The sequence below is a fragment of the Cyanistes caeruleus genome, chromosome 4, assembly GCF_971803275.1.
Source record: "Cyanistes caeruleus chromosome 4, bCyaCae1.hap1.1, whole genome shotgun sequence".
NCBI lineage: Eukaryota > Metazoa > Chordata > Aves > Passeriformes > Paridae > Cyanistes > Cyanistes caeruleus.
This window is the reverse complement of record NC_141704.1, coordinates 24,301,521-24,318,594: the sequence shown is the minus strand read 5'-3', so window position 1 is coordinate 24,318,594 and position 17,074 is coordinate 24,301,521. Positions and strand designations below refer to the sequence as shown.

General features: G+C 39.1%; 1 protein-coding gene across 5 annotated transcripts in view; it reads left to right on the top strand.

Annotated features, from left to right (window-relative positions):
* The window catches only part of MET (MET proto-oncogene, receptor tyrosine kinase), an 89,400-nt gene that overhangs the window by 35,791 nt on the left and 36,535 nt on the right, over positions 1-17,074 (top strand). For all 5 annotated transcript variants that reach the window (XM_086887044.1, XM_086887043.1, XM_086887042.1 and 2 more), the window contains exons 4-6: positions 9,278-9,412; positions 10,775-10,948; positions 16,256-16,416. In XM_086887044.1, coding sequence (XP_086743170.1) covers positions 9,278-9,412; positions 10,775-10,948; positions 16,256-16,416 — 470 coding nt within the window. The remainder of the gene's footprint in view (positions 1-9,277; positions 9,413-10,774; positions 10,949-16,255; positions 16,417-17,074) is intronic.

Genomic DNA, 17,074 nt, shown 5'->3' with positions numbered 1-17,074 from the left:
CAAAAATATATCCCCAAAGACCTCCACACATTTTTAACAAAGAAATGTAATGAGTTTTTTGTTTCATTCACAAATCTGTTGGAACATATTGCAAAGAATCTTCAGCCCTTCACTTATTGTGTGTCTCACTTTTGCACAGTCATTTGGACTGATATTTTTAGGTCTTTGTACAAGCAAATATTGAATTTTCCCATGCAACCCTTGTAACTTGTAGCTATTCAAAGCTGACTTCAGACACAGACATGCTTTCAGAGAGAATTAGTTACAAAATTCTATCTATCAGGGAACCTGTTTTAAAACTGGTTGTATTGTGTTGGTATTTTGATGACATGTTATCATGCCAACTATTTAAAAGCAAAAGAAAAAAATATTCATGTATAGCTTTCTATATTTAAAAAATTAGCTCAGCCTTTTGAGTGCACCCAGTTCATCTTGTATCTACTTTGAAATACCAAACCTTACTATATTTAGACAATTTAGTTTCTGACATAAATTTCCCTGCTAGCAGCATGAGATTAAAAGAAGTAATATCTCTGTCTTTGACAACAGCACCCTGAAGTGTCCAGATATGCAGCAGTTTAGTGAAAGTAATGAACATTTGAATCACATTTTTGCTGTATTTATTTAGGGTTTCTTTTATGTGTTATGAAACACTTTGGGGGAAGGGGGAACCTCTTGAAAACTTAGCGATCATGTCACCTAAACTGAGTTGAAGCTCCAAGCCTGCGCTGTGGAAGCCACACAAGCAGCAAGCTATTGAACCTGAGAGAAATTTATTTGAAAATGTTTCTCACATACCCCCTTTATACTTGCTTCTACTTGATCAGCAGCCAACCACTTGATTCTGTCTTTTTTTTCTTTCTTCTTTCTAGTCATCTTTCCATCTCCTTTTGTTTTTCTTCTGCTTATCACTTTCTACCTTCCTACGTTCCTCTTGTCTACAACTGTTTCTATTTCCATCTATTTTCATCTCCTTACCTTATGGCTATAGCACAGCATTGCTGCAAAATTCAACAGGTTTAGCATGTATGTTTTTCATTCTGTAGATGATGGCTACCATATTCTGGGGTTTTGATGTAATTAGGGATGTATCACAATGAAAAGTTCCTACTTTTACAAGTGATTCCTTCAAAGCTTATAGCATTACCCATCAGAATTGTTAATGATCCAACTCAGAACATAGCCCACATCTTACTTATTTTAAAAAAGTAAATAAATATTTATTATTATAATCAAAATAATCAGTAATAATCAGAAAGCAAAGGCAGGTATGTTTTATCCAACCAAGGAATACTTACCTCTTGTTTTCTGCTTTTAATTTGATAAAATAGAATTACTCAGTTGAACAGCTTTGGAAAGCACTAATACTGGAAAGTAAATACAGCCTCCTTCACTAAATGTTTATTTTTTTTTCAGCCAAAATCTGGAACTAAAATAAAATCAATTTGGATGGTCCAAATACAGAAGATGCATGTGTTCTTCTAAGGAGGATAATTAGGGCCATGAGGTGAATTCCAGATCTCCCCTGAAAAGTACTGCAGCCCATTCACATACTGAGCATGTTTTGGCTGCCTCAGAAATGTCAAATCTGTATTTGGGCATGAATAGATTGGAGTTTGTAGTTTACTAAATATTGTGGAGTTTCTGTTACAAAACAGACCAGTAATAATTTTTCTAAGACAGCTGACATGCATGAGACAGAAAAGAAAAATGGTTTTACTTCCTTCCTAAGCTGGAGCCTGACAACAAACTTTTTTTTCCCTTCTCTTTTTTTTTTTCTGCTGAGAAGTTGCAGCTGTTTCAGCCTTTCTTATTGTGCTTGTTTTCAGACTGTGACTGGGAACACAAGCTGTAACTACAGCTGTTGTGTGCAAAGTGAATCAGGTATTTCACAGTGGTTATTTGATTAGAAAACAGCACCCAGTCACACTGCTATAGCTGAGGAATCAGATTTTCAGCTGATGTAAAACAGCCTTATTCTGCTCAAATGAAGTTGCACTAAGAATACAACTCACAACTGGAAAAGACACTTATATTACCAGACATTATTTTGGGAAATTAGAGTTTGTAAAAAATTCCATAATATATTGAGATTTTTTTTTTTTTTTTTTTTTGCTTGGTTTCAAGGCGTTTTGGGTTTCTTCTGAAGCTGGCATTATTTCAGAGAGTGTTTTTAGAGTGATGATGAAATGAGTTCTTCAGGAAGGGGAAATCTTTGTGGTAGCTCTGGGAAGTGTGGGATATGGGGAGGTCTAACAAGATTTATTCTTAAAAGCTCACATTTGGTCTGGCCGTAACAATGAACAAGAGATCGATGTCCTTGATGTAGCAGAGGCTGGATTTCAGCCTAGGATTATGTTTGGAAGCAGAATTGTGCATGTGGCCCCTAGACTTGAAGTTGGCCTAAGCAACATAGCACTCCAGCAAAAGCACCACAACTGCTTGTTGGTGACCTTCTTGCAGAAGAGGGACTAGAGAAGTTTTCACTGTGTTTTACAGCTACAACAGGCAAACACTCTCTATAGATGCAATTTTGGCAGCAGGGCCGCCTCATCCTTCTGACTATGCCAGTGAAATTCAGTGCACAGTGGGGCAGCAGTAGTGCGGAATGTGGGACCCCACCATGGGCCCTCTCATCCTCATGGCTCAGTGGGACATCCATCCTTCAGGAGGTGAGGAGAGAGTCTTCCCATGGGCATACACAGACTCTGAGGTACCATCAGCAACACGCTGGCTGCAGTCCTGTCCCATCTGGCTGAACATGAGCCAGCTCTAGCTGAAAAGCCAAGCATTAGCAAAACATGGTAATGCACTGTCATGTCTGAACAGATTCTGGATGGAAAATGGCTTTGGGCACAAAAAACAAAGTGTGATGGTACAGATAGGCCTTGCTGGAATACTGCACATCAGGCAACGGGCCACTCATCCTCCCAGGGGGCTCTCTGCACTTGTTAGACAAACAACAGTACAGATTAATGTAAGCCTTATTCTAGAGAACCGTTATATCCCAGTGTTTTTAACCAGACTTTTTGCTAATAAAGGTTATATGGGGTTATAATAAAAGTTCAAGGAGCAGAGTTCTGGCAGGGGCTAAGATGAATAAGGGGGAGGTACGAGGCAGGTAAGAGCACACAGTCATACCTTTCTCAGCACCCTCCAGCTTCTGGCACTTAGTCACCCAAAGATACTCTGAGCTGGAAATTGCACCCATATTTGGCACTTAATAGTTATTTATGGACTCCTTCTTCCTCAGTTTTGCTTACTGTGTTTTAGATTTATTTACTGTGTTTAGATTTATTTTTGTTTTCTTCTCTGTCATATGACTTCCATAATTTCCTTCTGATTTGAAAGATAAATAGCTTTTTGGGATTTCCTTAACCTGCTGTCTTATCATTTCTTTTGTTGTCTTTGATTCTGTCTCATGAGGAATAGGAATTGGGCACTCACAAATCAATGTTTTAGGAAATTCTCACACACTGAGCACAAATCTGTTGTCTTTCACATCCAAGCAGACAGAATACTTGATAATCACACTCATTTCCCAGGAATACTTACATTAAAAACAAACACCACAACCAAACTTTAACAGACATATCATTTCCCCAAAAAGAGAGAACTTAGCATGTGTTGTAGCTGGTTTCATAGACTATGTGCCAGGGAACATAATGCATGCTACAGAAATCAGTGAAAAAAACATCACATCTGCTTTTTATTTGTAACTACATTCAAGGATTGGGAAAATTTGTCCGAGAATTCAGTAAGAGAGCCAAGTCTTCAACATTGCTCTCCTCTTGCAAACAGCAAGGCAACAAGACCTCACCACTCCAGGAATCGAGACTCAGAGCCATGGTGCCTGTCAGCAAAATGAGTTGACGCAGAGCAAAGAAATACAGAGCTTTGCATCTTTCACTGAACTCAGTCAAATCCAGTTTATGCCATAGTGTTCCAGAAGCCATATGCACCTTTGAATTTATCAGTCTCCTCTTGATCCAGTTCCTGTCCTTCTAGAGAAATGTAGTTGTGCTAAAACCCACCCGTGCAAGTGGCAAGTCGTATTTGAAGCAAGTGCAAGAAGGTCAAGAAATATATGAGCATGGACTTTAAACCCTACAGAGCCTGGAGGAGGAAAGAGTGATGGGATGTCCATGGAGTCATCACAAAGGTTGTCCTCAGTGCCCACTGCTATTCTGTTTCAGTGGCTCAGCAATTCATCTGGCTTTTCAATACTGGCAGTCTGACCTATTTAAGGCAAATGCAAACTGTGCACACAAGCATTTGTAGAAACGTGAATAGTGCAATCCTTCCAGCTTTCATTTTTAAGCCAACAGAAAATGGTGGCAAACTCTCCATAAGTAGCATTTTCATATTGGTCGCTCTACTTTTAACATTTATGATACCAGTTCTTTCTGTGGTAAAGAACATCCTTGCTTCTCTCAGGGAAAAAAAAGGTATCAAACACTGCATAATGCAAAATCCATATAGCCAAATTAAAATTAACACCTGGTGCTGAATAACTGGTTTGAGAGCACATGTGTTTTAATATTCAGTTTGAGTAGAAAAGCTTACGCTCTTCAGAAGAAATCCGTTATATTCTTCATGGATTAGAGTGATATACAGCATTTAGAGAGCTACATATGTGCCCTTTGCAAGGCTGTGCTGCATATCCCAGGGCATTTGAGTCATTGCACAATAAAGTTAACCCTGAGCCTATCTCTGCTGGATAATGGCATACACCTGCCAGACATCTAGGGAAAAAATAACAATACGATACTTAGATTGGATTCCTTTTAGAAGGCCTCTCATTTTTGCAGAAGATATTTCAACATGTAGACAGTAACATTTGTAATTCAATCCTGCTGACTAGCAGAACTGAGCATTGGAATGATTTTTAAAATAAGCTGTTGCATGCTGGCTTTCAACTCAAGTTATTACAGTTTTAATTTGCCATATTATGCACAGACAAACCTAGACTCAAGTCTTCATAGTTAACATTAACACTAGCTGATGGCAATGAAATAATACTTAAATTAATAATTTAATGTTCATGAACCTAAGTGATTTCTGACTTCCAATATAAAGAACATATTAATATATCAATTAATTAATTAACTGCTGGCTGTTATCTCCATGGAAGTACTTCATGGAAGTAGTCTGAGCTATGCTGGAAGAAAATTTTTTTTTCTTTAAATAGAGAGACATAAATATTGTGTTTGTCGTAGTTACTGATATTGAACATGATTCTCAAAAGATATCAGAAGAGCCACACAGATTTAAAGGAAGGGTCCATCTAGTTCAGTGCTGTCTCCACTGGTATTGACAAGTGGATGCCTAGTGACCCAGACACACATAGCTACTACCATCTGCTTAAAGTCTCCAACTATTTTCCTTTCTGGAGATTTCCTGAGCTACTGATTTTTGTCTGTTTATCTCTTTCCATGTACCTGTGGAGTTTCCCTTTGAATGTGCATTTCTCTCACATTCGCATCCTTTGGCAGGGAGTGCCATAGGTCATCACATATTGCTAGGATGTCATATTCTTTTGTTTGCCTTGAACCCAAGTCTTGTTTCTGTCTTATGGTGGTGTTTAGAATTTGTATTAGAATTAAATCATGGAATAATAGAATAATTTAGGACAGAAAACACCTCTAGTGTCATTGAGTCCAACCATTAACCTTACACTGCCATGTCCACAACTAAACAATGCCCTTAAGTGCCACTTATACATGTCTTTTAGATGCCTTCAGGGATGGTGACTCAACCACTTCCAAGGGCAGCTAGTTCCGCTGCGTGACAGCCCTTTTGGTAAAGAAATGGTCCCTAAAATATAACCTAAATCTCCTCTGGTGCAACTTGAGGCCATTTCTCCTTTTCCTGTCACTTGTTGCTTGGGAGAAGAGATCAACCCCAAGCTGACTACAGCCCTGTTTTGGTGGTATAGGGGAGTATAAGGTTGGTCTCTACCCACTCATGATCCTCTATCAATTTTTAATAGAGATTCCACATGTGCCATACCAAATCATTGTTCATTAAAATCTTTTGATCATCTTTGTTACCCTTCTCTGAGCTTTTCCCCTTTTTAACATGCTCTTTTTGCTAGGAGGCAAGTAGAACTGTGCTGAGATTTTAAGTTTCAGGCAAGCAATTAATTTATATGATATCAAGGTGTTTTCTGGTTTGTTTTCTAATCCTTATCTAACAATTTCTAAGGTTCTTATTAGGTTGGTTTTGGCTGCAGCTAAGTAGTTAGATAACTATCTATCATATGCTGCTTTAAATTAATTTTCTTTGTTGTTACTCACCTGCTGTTTTATTGCCTTGACATGCTGCCTTGTAAAGTCCTCCTGACATCCTTCATAGGCTGTCCTCATCCTAACCACCTTTAATACCTTCAGATCATCACAGAACTTTATCACTGGACTGCTCAACCACTTTTCTAACTCATCTATAGGTGTATTGAGCAGTATGGACCCCAGCACACACAGCTTGTAGAACACCTCTGGTGACTGTCTACTATTGAAGTCACTGACCATTTACTACTAGTGTCTATTTGTTCTCCTTTGGTTAATTATCTGTGCTAGATCTTCCCTCACTTCTAATTGCTTGAGTGCAGGAATGGAAATAAGCTTTCATTTCTCTTATGCTCTGGAGAAATGCTTGGTTAATAAATGAATTACTAAAATGTAAATAAAACTAACAAAAATATCCAACACCCACTGTCCCTCTGCCAAAAAGGACACCCCCAAAACCCCCAGGATTTTACAGTCTTTGCAGAGGGAAATCCTCCTATATTACTGAACCATTTTCATGGTAGTAGTCTCTGTATGCTGGTGTGTCCGTGGCAGATGAAATTTTATGCTGCACACATACCAGTTCAGTCCCAAGCCATAAAAATCAGAGCTTTATGCGAACGACACTGGAGTCCTAAGTAGATTCTTCCTCCTGCTGTAGAAGGTGTCTTCAAATTACTTTTTTTTTCAGGATTATGTCAGATAAGGGTAAGACAGAATTTCAAGGACTGGGCTGATGTGTGCAAAAATCACACAGTTGTATATACCAAAAAAGAACATTTTTGCATCTAGTATCTGTTATAGCAGCACTGTAGGCCGGTAGATTAGTTCTAAGCAAAATCCAAACTTTTATTCCATGAGCTAGGAAGTGTAATCTGAGCTCCCTGTATGTCATGAGGTCAAAGTCTAGTCACTTGGGCCTTGAGCAGGTGATTTGACTATCAACCTCAGTAAAATAAAGGTCAGTCAGTGTTTAAAGTAACGAGTAATTTTTCCAAGGTTGTAGAGATGGAAACCAAATTTTCATGTATTGCTCTGAGGTCGGAATGCAGATGTGTTTAAAGAGTTAACGCTGTGGCTCAATCAGAAAGAATGCTTGGCAATAAGAGGAAGCCTGGATTAATGATGGAAAAGAATTCTTAGCATTTTATAGCAGTGGGTATTCGAGATGAGACACGGCTAATGATCAACTAAAAAGGTATTTGCAGCTGTGGTGCTACCTCTCCCCATAATGCCAACATTAATCAAGCTTTTTCATGCAGCTTTCCAGTCCATTCTATTTTTCATTGTCCTGAATAGAAAAACAGAGCTCATGCCCTATTACACTGAGTCAGAGACCATACTTCTGTGTCACCAAAAACGATCATACCTTATTGATTTCTAAAATCTGTACTTTCTGTGCTGTGAAATAAATCCATAGCAAAGTCTGTAACAAAGCCAGTTTCATTTTTAAAGAAAAAAAAGCCTCTTACAACCTCAAACTATAAATACCTCTGGGATGTGAAGCAGTTATCGGCATGAATTAACTGCTCATATATTTTATTTAAGTCTTGAATTACATCAAAACATCAGCTATAATTACAGCATCTCTAAGTCTAGTTTTGGAGTCAGCCATCTTGTTGAAAGGCCTTGGCAGTGCAAAAAGCCATTGAAATCATGTAAGTCAATGTCCTGGCTGTTCTGATTCTGCCTTCGGAGTCAGAAGAAAAGCTTCATTATAGTAAAAAATGAAATGTTTGGCATACAAGTTATTTCCAGAATGGCTTCAATCTTTTTAAATAATGAACCCCATTGAATCCTAACTTCTCAGCAAATGTTGATTATCTAAATTCCTTAAGTAAACTACACGTGATACAGCTTTTGAAACATGAACATGATCTTCCCTCGTGTAAACAATCCTCTGCCTTTGTTGCCTGATGCTATCGCATTTGGGAGCACATCCTTCTGGATTGCAGGCCCAAGCCTATAAAATCTTGCTATCAAATATCCACCCCGAGCTGCAGATGCTTTATGCTTCTGCTTAATAGCCATGACTCATCCCGTTAAAGTCAACAAAGTTACAGTAGTAAAGTTAGGCGTGTGTTTGCAGGAGTAGGACCAGATTCTCAGAAGAATTTAGGTAACTCAAGATGCAGAGAGATGAGTAGTGGGGGAATTTCATACTGGTGTGACTAATCTCCCTAAGATCTCCTAAAATCGAGAGAGAGAGAGGGAGAGAGGGAAGGTTTTTGTAAAGGGGCTTCGGGATGACTAAATTAGGCTCCTGTTTTGGAGCATCTCCTAAAGGAGCCTCCACAGATTCCCTGTAATTGAAGAAGTGCTTTGAATGCTCAGTCCTGGACACCCGGCTCACAAAGAAATCAACAGGAGCCAGAGCTCAGGGTGCCCAGCCAAATCTTGCAAGGAGCTTGTCAGAGCAATAGGCATCTCTGTGTACTTGTGGCTCTGAGGGTGCCCTCAGCAGCAGCCTGCAGTGCCTGACATAGCTTTGCAATCTAATTGCCCCACGTGCAGCAAGACCTGAGACTGTTGACCCAGGGTTAAGTTTACTTTTCAAACTGAAGAACCAAAGGGAAAATAAAAGGAAATGGTTTTGACTTCTGAAGACCTGGAGTTTTAAGATTCTTTTAAATAGACACTGTAGATAAAATTCTTGATTCTTAAATGTATAGGACTGACTAAATGACCTATCTTCATTTTTTATGGTGATTTATAAATACCTGAAATTGAAGGACTAGGAAACACGAAGTGACTCCTGCATATTTTAACAAACACAGTGTATTTTGAGGATCCTCCAGCAGCCATGATTTTTCTGTATTAAATAAAGTAGATTTTATAGCACTTTAATCAGATTATGATGCAACATTATGCAAAATATTATGCAATGTAATGCAAAGTAATTAATGCAAGCAGAGAACATGAGACATCTGAGGAGCATGCATTTGTGTTACATACTGCCTGCTGATTTCCAAAATTTCTTTCTTTCTTAGATAGTGGTTTCCCGTTCAGAACCCACAGCTCCACATGTCAGCTTTCAGTTAGACTCCCACCCCATCTCTCCCCAGGTTGTTGTCAAGAATTCATTAGCAGATGATGGCTATACCCTGGTAGTGACTGGGAAAAAGGTGAGTGGTTCATAATCTAATCCCCCTGTGCACTGTGTAAACCTGCCTTCAGAACAGAGCTATTGGTGAGAGCAGCTGTTCACACTGCTGCTTTATGTGCTGCACCCTCATTGCCCTGCCATTCCCTTGGAACACTGGGGTGCAAGTTTCCTCCATGACATATTTTTTCCCCTACTAAACAAACCTGCAGCCTAACACCGAGAAATGTTTAAATAAAGTAAGAGCTGGTGATATAAACCAACAAAAGCCAGGAAATGCAAATTTTAAGGCTGAAACCCTGTCCCTAATTCAAGTGTTTGCAAAGACAAAACACACAATGGCTTAAGAAAAGAATGGTGCTGTTTCCTGGCTTTTGCTGGTTTGTGTCATAGCATTGTAACATTTTAAGGAGGGTTGTGTGTGCAAGAGTTACATGGGTGTCTTTAAAACGGTAAGTCAGTAAGGCTTGAAAATTACTTTAGCATGTAGTCTACAAAGAGTTAATAAAATATGAAGAGCTATCATAAATTTGCTATTGTCATAAGTAGATATGCATTGAAGAATAGGTTTAAAACATCAGCGGATAATATTACAGATAATCCTAAACCGTAATCATAAGCAATAATTTGACCCCTTGAGTTCTATAAGAACTTACAGAAATACATCAGCCATAAAGATTGTTATTAATCATTTACTAGAAGTGTATGAGATATTTATAAGAGTGATCTTCAGAAAATGTACAAAATAAATTCAAGGAAGGTCTTGAAGTATAAAGAAATATGAGGCACTTATATAGTAATGTAATTATATATTGATTTTAATATTTTGACCGAAAATAATTCTTACATGTTTAGAGTGACTATTTCATAACTATCCTGATATTTTAAGTAATATAAATTTTAGCTTGTATTTTAGGTAAAGCATATTTTTTTTTGATGATAGGTGTTACAAAACAAGTACATGGGCAGTCACATGCTGTAAGTGTGCCACAGATATTAATCAGCCTCACCAAAGTTGAAATAGCCATCATACCTGTTTTTACCAATGTATAAGCTAAGGCACATGGAGATACAGAATGGGAGGAGCACACTGATGTTTTCTTTCTCCATCAGCAAAAAATGCTATCTTGCTGTAAACACCAGATGCTGGTAGTAACTGTATATAACATTAAGATGCCTTTAGGGTTTCTCCCAAGCGAATTTAAAATCATGTCAGTTAAATTACTTATAAGATCCTATAATTACTGAGCTAAAGAGAAGTCGAACTGTGCCTTGCACATCTGAAATCTGAGTAGCACCAGCATGCTATGCATAAATAGAGATTCTCCTTGCCACTTAGTGTATGTATTAAAAGGATGTGTTCATCATGTCTCTCCATCGACAGATAACAAAGATCCCGCTGAAGGGGCCAGGCTGCCATCACTTCAGGTCCTGCAGCCAGTGCCTGCTGGCACCAGCCTTCATGCAGTGTGGCTGGTGCAGCCAGCAGTGCCTCAGGTCTTCCGAGTGCCCCAGCAACACCTGGACCCAGGACACCTGCTTACCGAGGGTTTATGAGGTAAAGTGGTGGATTTCTCACATTTGTCTCTTGAAGGAAGAGTCTGCACTCTGTAGACATTTTCTATTCATATAATCATGATAAACTGTCAGCTTTCCTCAACTTCCCCTCAGCCTCAATGTCCATAAATCCTCTGACTGGATGCACATGGTCTCCCTGAGTACAGTGGGCTGAGATGCTCATGGATGGACAGGTTTGTCTGATCATCCTTAGAAGCCTTGGGAGATTGCTGGCCCTACAAAGCACTTCTGATGGGGAAACAAGACAGGTCTGAGCCAGCCTGGCAGGGGTCTTTCAGGAAAGTCAGTCACAGGAAGGAGCATCCCTCCTCTTAGACCTCTCTCGGAGACAAAAGCGAAGGAAAGCACTTCCTGCCCAGAGCCACCACAGCCTGACCCAGCACAGGAGGTCTCTGGCTCCCACTCGTCATCCATCCCTGTGCTGGCTCCAGTGCTGGAGGAAAGCCTGGTGTTTCTTTGTGAGAAAAACCCCCTCTTTCCCCTACCCAAGCTCCTGGCAGAGCTGGTTTTCCATAATACCCCTCCCTGGCTCCTTGTTCCCATGGGTCCACTTGGCACCAATGAGGAACAAGCCTGTAGCTGCTCCCCCAGGACAGGGGCAGCCAGAGGTGGCTGCCAGTCGGCCAAAGCTCATCAAGGGTGTGTGAGAACAAAAAGCACAGATGAGCAGAGAGCTGCACTGGCACTCTCCAGTTCTAATTTAGATATGGTTAATGCAGGATTTGTACTGTACGTGGAACCAAATCTTCCCGTGTCAAGTGTGACATACCTGTTTTGTGGGGCACTTGATGGACTAGAAATCTAAGGGAAGGACAAGCATAAAATTTCTGGTAGCATTTATATCTATTCACTTGTGTTAGTGCATTTAAACTGCATCGTGTAGTTAAAAATACATTTTCCTTTCTTAGAATACAACTTATATACAGAGATGAAAGTTTGATATACTAAACTCTTAGAGAGAAAGGGAGAAAAAAAGTGGGTTTTAAATAAATAATGTATTTCTTTCATCCAGGCATACAATTTCATATACAACAATACTTTTAAGTTTTAAAGTTTTAGGCAAAACTGCTACTAATTTAGAAAGTATAGAAACACATTTACAGGGTTGATTTTTTCCATATTCACCTTTCAGACACAAAATTTAGGATTAACACAAGCAAAATTCAGTGAAAAAACAATGAAGAATTATAGGAATCAAACCCAAAATGGATAGAAAATATAAGGGGGTGGGGGGGGAGCAGTTTGCTTCCCTTTCTATGGCCACTTAAGACAAAGGAGATGAATAAAAATTACTCATGCAGAATGTGAATAGTTTACTTTTCTTTTATAGAAAAAACACATTTATTTCAAAAAGGTTATATTAGATAATGAATCATCCTTTCCAGCCTTGGTCTGTATCAGACTGAATCACCAATTTAAAGGTATACTGTAAGAATTAGCTCTTATACATCTTTCTGTACCTCTGCAGGCCCAAGGTACTCATCTATCCTGCACAGTTTGTTTCATCTTCTCTGGAATTCAAGCACCCTTAATGTTTTTTAATTCAAAAACTGTCCATCAGTGGCTTTATATTTCCATGGCTCAAACAATATTTCTCAGCCTCTGAACTGCTCAGTTTCTGATTTTCAGAGGGGTGAACTCACATAGCCCTCTTTAATTTCAATTTTGCCTGTGTTCACTCAGCAGTTTTAAGAACCAAGAGCCTGGAGCCCCTGCACAGGCTCTCAGACCGAGAGGTGTATCCCCCACAGCTGCCTTTGCAGTCCCTGTGAGGTTGCTGGGAGGGGAGCACAGCTCAGACCTGGGGCAGTGGAGACAGGTGTGAGGCTGGCTAGGCGTTCCCTTCCCCATGTGGCTCAGCACAGCCTGCTCAGCACAAGCCCAGTCTGCCCCTGTAATGAATATGGATCTGTGACACTGATGGATCTTAAAGTGAATCTCGAATTACTGCATGCCAATGTTAGTACAAGTTGCTTCCAGAAGGTTTGTAAGGAAAAAAATGCAGCTGGGTACTTAAATCCATTGGATTGCTAGCTGTTAAGACAAATTTCGTGCTCTACTGGACCATGACATTTAACATGATTACTGAACAAAATATAAAATAGATTATTCATCATCTTCTGATCTGCCTTTAAACTCACATGCATAAAATGTAAGAAACAAGCTAGTTTTGTTCCTAACAAACAGAGGATGACCTGCTTTGCATAGTATCTGAAATTCAGTCCGAACCTCTCCCTAATATTTTTCAGCTTTCAGAGGGACAGATTGCTTGAGATATGTCATATGATCGCTTTAACCTGAGGGGAACAGGTTGCTCTCTGAGGGTCTGGTCCAGTGGATGTTAGCTAACTAAGTCTTCAATGACATTTTCCCAGGTTATTACACAGAGTGGTGTACACTGGGAAAACAAAATCTATTTTTTCCTCTCAGGAGGGAAGGCAGAGAAGAAGCCCAGTGTTTTCCCATGGAGTCCTGCGGATCCTTTGTCTCTTTTCCCTGCTTTAAGCACTTTCCCTTGGAGCTGTGTGTTGGAGAGGAGCAGTCAGGTCTGCCCAGACATAGACAGCACAGTAGGGCAGACTCTGGGATACATTCCCTGCACAGCCCAGCTCCCAGTCTGCTCCCATCCACTGCCTCTGCCAACAATGAGGAGTTTCATCAGCCTGCACGAGCAGTTCTAGAGGGAGGCCAGGGAGGGAGTCTCCTCGGAGATCACTTGGTGCTGGAACAAATTGCAGGCATCTGTGCGTGGCGTTCGGGTCACGCTAAAAGGTGAAGGGTGTAAAAGAAGAAATAAATTGGTCTCCCTTCTGATTCTTTGTTGTGGTTAAAAATCTGACATGGTTTGTTGTTGTTTTTAAAGTGAGTCATTTTAGCTGGCTGTTGTATCAAGAACATCAGGCCTTCTGCTGCCTATTTAGTTTGGAGGCTTTGCTGGAAATTTCACATGTGGTTGTACGTGTTCTTGTATTTGAATTAAAATGAATGGGCTAATAAAACTTTAATAAATAGATATTTTATTCCAAAAAATGTATTAATATATAAGTGGGTATTAGCTGTCAATATAAATAAAAGGAAAATAAAATGCTTCTAATTTTTCCAAAAAGAGATAGTTAACTTTCTCCCTTAACCAAAAGTTCAGAGAACAGTAGAATGACAGGCCTTGCAATGGACTTGCTCTGTATTATCAGTGGAGATAAAAATTATTTTTTTTTAATCCTACATTTCATAGCATTTATAACTGGTTTGCATTTTGATTGTTTTCTGTTACTACCAGTGCAAAGTACACAGAAGAGGCCTACATATATCTCAGTTCAAAGACCAGGAGATTCACTGTCCGTTCTTGTCAACTCTCCCAAGAAAAAGTCTGGAAAACCACATTTGATTTTCAGTCATTTTATCATACAGAACAAATGGAACAAAAAAAAATCTTGAGTAAAAACAGGGGAATTATGCAGAACTTAAAAACAAAACTTCAAGATTTTGTTTATTTATTTTTTTGCTATCTACTTAGAGGTCTTGTCTCCTAGATTTGTTGACAGAATGTAGTAAATACTTGCTATCCCTCAATTAAGGCACACGGGTTGCTATCACAGGTTTCTTTTGCCATGTAAGATCACTAAAAACATGTTTGGTGCCTTCAGATTTTATTCTGTGTGGCTTTGTGAAGCCCTTAATTTGCTGACTTGCAGATTACATTTCAAACTCTTCAATGCCACCTGTCAATGTATTGTACAAACTATCAGGACATCCTGTACCCCCAGAGCAATTCCAGTTTCTGCTAGGGTTTTGTTATTGCAAAAATAGGTAATGTGCTGAGATATTGAGCAGTGTGGAAAACTAGAAACTGAAGTCAAATCCAGATTTTGAAGAAAAAGATTCCAAAGAAATAAGGAGAAGTTAAACTTGGGAATAGCCCAGTATGGCTCCAAGCTCTTAGCTGCAGTTGTGTGTCATAGGCCTATGTGAGTATCACTCCTTTTTTACAGATTTGTACAAAAGTGCTGTTCCTGCATAGGTTCCCCCTTTGCTCACTGAGAGCTGATTCAAAGCTCTTTAAAAAAGGAAAGGTTCCTTCTGGTTCCAGTGCATTTTAAATCAGACTCTTTGTCTGGTTTCTAATGAGGGCAGTAAATTTCCCCATATATAGTATATGGTATAATTCTTTTGAAGTATTCTTCAGCTGCCTTTCTATCTACAATAGTTCATTTGTGAGAGTCTTGAAGTATAGCTACAAGAGAGTTGAAAAGAAATGTGCTGTCTTACTGGATTTCCAGATGAAATAATAGCCAAGTATCACTCAAACACTTTCCTTTCAGCTTGAAAATTAAGCCAGGTCCTTTGAAGGACACAGCTGTATTGCATTTTAGGGGCAAAATTATTATCACTAAAGCATTAAGTTTAAGATACTTAGGCACTATAATCAGAAGTATAAATTCAGTTTCTCATTCCTTTCATTCTTTTTTGTTTGTCTAGCGGTACTGGTATGTTTGCAAAATTGTGCAGTATTGTTGAAAGTCCTCATAATTCCTGAACTAATGTCTTTTCTTTTTGGTTGTTTTTTTGGTGGGTTTGGGGTTTTCTTTTTTTACTGACAGTACTATCCAGTACTTTTACTGAGTTTTGTAAGGCATCTATAGTGTTCCTACATTTTCCCACCATTGTTATATTTTACAGGACAATTTACAATATACACACACACACACAAAAAAAAAGTATTTCCTTTGTAGATTGTCTCTGTGTTTCTGAGGGGCAGTTTATTTTTAACTTGGAATTAGAGGTGACCAAATGTAAAACGTTTAAGGAAAGAATAGCAGAAGTCGTGTTAACTTTATCACAGTCAACGCAATATTGGATTATGGTGTCTTTGAAGCTACTTCACTCTGAACCAAACTTTCATCAAGCTGACAAAAAACGGTCATTTGGGGGCTCTTTTGTGTTCAGCATTCAGCTTCTAACAAAATAAGTATATTGTATGTTTAACACACCAGAAATAAGATGTGAAAGACAAGAACGGCAGGACTTAAAAGACTATTACAATGCACAGCTTGTTCAGTGCCCCTAAACACTATCTTTCAAAGCTTTCTAGTATAGGTTTTGTTATTTATTGCTGCTGTCATAGAAAGCTCATAATGTGACAAATGAAAGGTGAAGAACAATTAAGATGAATGCTAGGACATAGTCTACCAAAAGAAATGCTTTTCTAAAATTATTCCTTTTCCCATTCTTTAGCTCCAAGTGAAGTTCAAGAAAACCTGATTCAACTAACACAGTATTTTTTTAACAGATTCTCCCGAGCACAGCTCCCATAGAAGGCGGGACAAAATTGACACTGTGTGGATGGGACTTTGGATTCAGCAAAAATAATAGATTTGAATTAAAAAATACAGTAGTCCATATTGGAGGACAAATTTGTCCTCTGGAAGCAAAATCTAGCAACAAAAATAGGTAAGAAACCTAAAATATTAATTTCCATTTATGCAGATATTCTTTATGTGTTATGGATTTTTCTGAAAGTACAAACATTCAGCCTATAACTATCATCTCTGCTTCTGAAATTTCAAATTTGAAAAAAATCCCGTGGTTTAATAAACTCCCCAAGAAAAACAATGCTCAAAATGGAGATGAAATAAATCTGGTTTATGCCAATAGCTCCTGCAGCAGTTTTTCTGATTTGTCTGAGAAATGCTGTGGAAATGCTTCTGTGGAAGCTGGCAAGAATGGATGTATTCAAAGGTTTGAAAAGGGGGCAGGTTCCTTTGGCTGGGATCCTGCTGGGCGAAGCTATGTCACCTCTGTCTTCCTGATCTGTAGAGCTGCTGGAGAGGAGTGTGAGAAGATGCAGGTATTTCAACATCCAGAAGGTTGTGACCCTCAACTGCACCTCTCCTCCTCCTCAGAAATAAGTGTTTGAGGCACTGGGATAATGGCTTAAGTCTAAGGCAGAGGTCACAGTAGTTGTTATCTTGCAGAAATACAAGTTCAGTGAATATCGTCTCTCTACCACCAAAGCAATGCACAAGTCGTGGTACAGCTTTTCTATTCACATACATAGCAGTGGGGATACCCCAGCAAGTGCTCCAGAAGTGCTGAGCACTCTCCTAAC